The sequence below is a fragment of the Lipotes vexillifer genome, unplaced genomic scaffold (assembly GCF_000442215.2).
Source record: "Lipotes vexillifer unplaced genomic scaffold, Lipotes_vexillifer_v1.1 scaffold802, whole genome shotgun sequence".
In the NCBI taxonomy this organism is placed as follows: Eukaryota; Metazoa; Chordata; class Mammalia; order Artiodactyla; family Lipotidae; genus Lipotes; species Lipotes vexillifer.
The window spans coordinates 1,010,113-1,011,987 of NW_006790237.1; the positions used below are offsets into that span (position 1 = coordinate 1,010,113).

The following is a 1,875-nucleotide window of genomic DNA, read 5'->3' on the forward strand; positions in this document are numbered from 1 at the left end:
AGGAAACCTCAAGCCAGTGTGGGTGAACAGAGGCTGCCCGCGGGCCTGGGATCAGGACGCCGAGGGGGCAGGCCCAGAGTTGGGGCTGCGGGCAGCACGGACCAAGGCCCTGTGGCTGCCCATGGGGGACTGATTGCCCAAGTGCCACCCACTCCATCTTGGACAGAGGACAGATGGACCCCAACCGATTCCAGAGGTCTGGAAATTTCCTCTTATTATGGTTCCAATAAACTCTGACCAATTTTGGCTGTGCTTCTGAGGGGAGGAAGGGAGGAAATAGCAACTTCTGGGCTATTGAGGCCATTTCAGTTCTGAGACTCAGCAGCCTCATGGGCTGGCGCCAGGACAACACAGTGTCTGTGAAACAGATACAAGGGACTCTAAGAACCTTTGGACAGGGCCGCAGCGACTCTTGTCTCTTCTGGTCTTTTCTATCCAATGGCTCCTGCTCCCTGGTTTTCTCTGCCTCTGCATTGCCTCAGGATCTGTGGTGTGCTGGTGAAAATAAAATACACTAGCTCTCTGGAATAAAATAAAATCCATGGTAAGTAACTTTAGCCAGTTCCATGGTGCTCCTACCGTGTCAGTTTCAAGCTGCAGATGATTGAAGAACCAGCTGACAATTGCTGAATTTTTAACGGTTCCCACGAGCCACCCCAGCATACCACTGTTTGAGAATTCTTTTTGATGCAAGGAACCCACACACACTAGCTTAGGATAAAAGGACATTTTCTGGAAAGCTACAGAGATATGGAAAATAGGGCAAGATACACAGCCGGGAACCCCAGGTCCTGAGAACCCGAATGCAAGCAGGAGCTGTGTTCAGGTCCCGTCTCAGTGGGTCACGTGATCTCTTGGGTCTTGTGTCTGCCTTTCTGCTTCATTCCAGATCCTTCTAGCCATGTGACTTTAGGAAAGCTTCTTCACCACTCTTTTTTTTTTTTTTTAATTTATTTATTTTATTTTTGGCTGTGTTGGGTCTTTGTTGCTGCGCATGGGCTTTCTCTAGTTGCAGCGAGCAGGGTTACCCTTCGTTGCGGCGCGTGGGCTTCCCACTGCAGTGGCTTCTCTTGTTGCGGAGCACGGGCTCTAGGTGCATGGGCTTCAGTAGTTGTGGCTCGTGGGACCCAGAGCGCAGGCTCAGTAGTTGTGGCGCACGGGCCCAGGTGTTCCGCGGCATGTGGGATCTTCCTGGACCAGGGCTTGAACCTGTGTCTCCTGCATTGGCAGGCGGATTCTTAACCACTGCGCCACTAGGGAAGCCCTTCACCATTCTTAAGCCTCAGTTTTCTCATCTATAAATTGGGGCTAATAATTCCAACCTCACTGGGTAGATTCTGTGATGGTTACACAAAACATGCTGTTAATTAGAGGTTGATTTTGTCCTGGGGCAAATGAGAGCAGACAACCTCCTGTCAGTATTTGACTAAAGCTGGGCGGAATAGATAATCTCTCCCAGTATCTGGACGTTTGGACAGGAAAGACACAGGAACGTCTTGGAGGAAAGTCCCTGGAAGGCTCTACTTCCTCTGGGGTTTGATAACTTCCCCCCAGATTCCATGGGCTGCCTCAGTGACCTTCCTATTAGTCCTGTTGCTTTAACCAGCCAAAGCCAGCTATAGGAGGTCTCTATAGCCCCAGCCCAGACCACAGAGGACACTTAGTGCCACATCCACAGGAGAAGAAATCTGATTGGCCACACTGGGGTAGATGTCCACTTCTGGTCCAATCTCTGGCTTAGGGGCAGGAGCTCCTAGTTAAGGCAGCCATCCAGTTGGTCAACAAAAATCGGTTGAGTGCCTGCTGTGAGTGAGGCACTGTTGTAGGTGCTGGGGATGGCCATGAACAAGATAGAACTTAGCCTTGTGAGCTCAT

The 1,875-nt window shown here is 50.8% G+C and overlaps 1 protein-coding gene across 2 annotated transcripts in view; it reads left to right on the plus strand.

The window, feature by feature from the left end:
• ALDH16A1 (aldehyde dehydrogenase 16 family member A1) overlaps positions 1–133 on the plus strand; it is a 14,357-nt gene extending 14,224 nt beyond the window's left edge. For both annotated transcript variants that reach the window (XM_007463358.1, XM_007463359.1), the window contains one exon: positions 1–133. In XM_007463358.1, coding sequence (XP_007463420.1) covers positions 1–133 — 133 coding nt within the window.
• Positions 134–1,875: the final 1,742 nt, after the last annotated feature.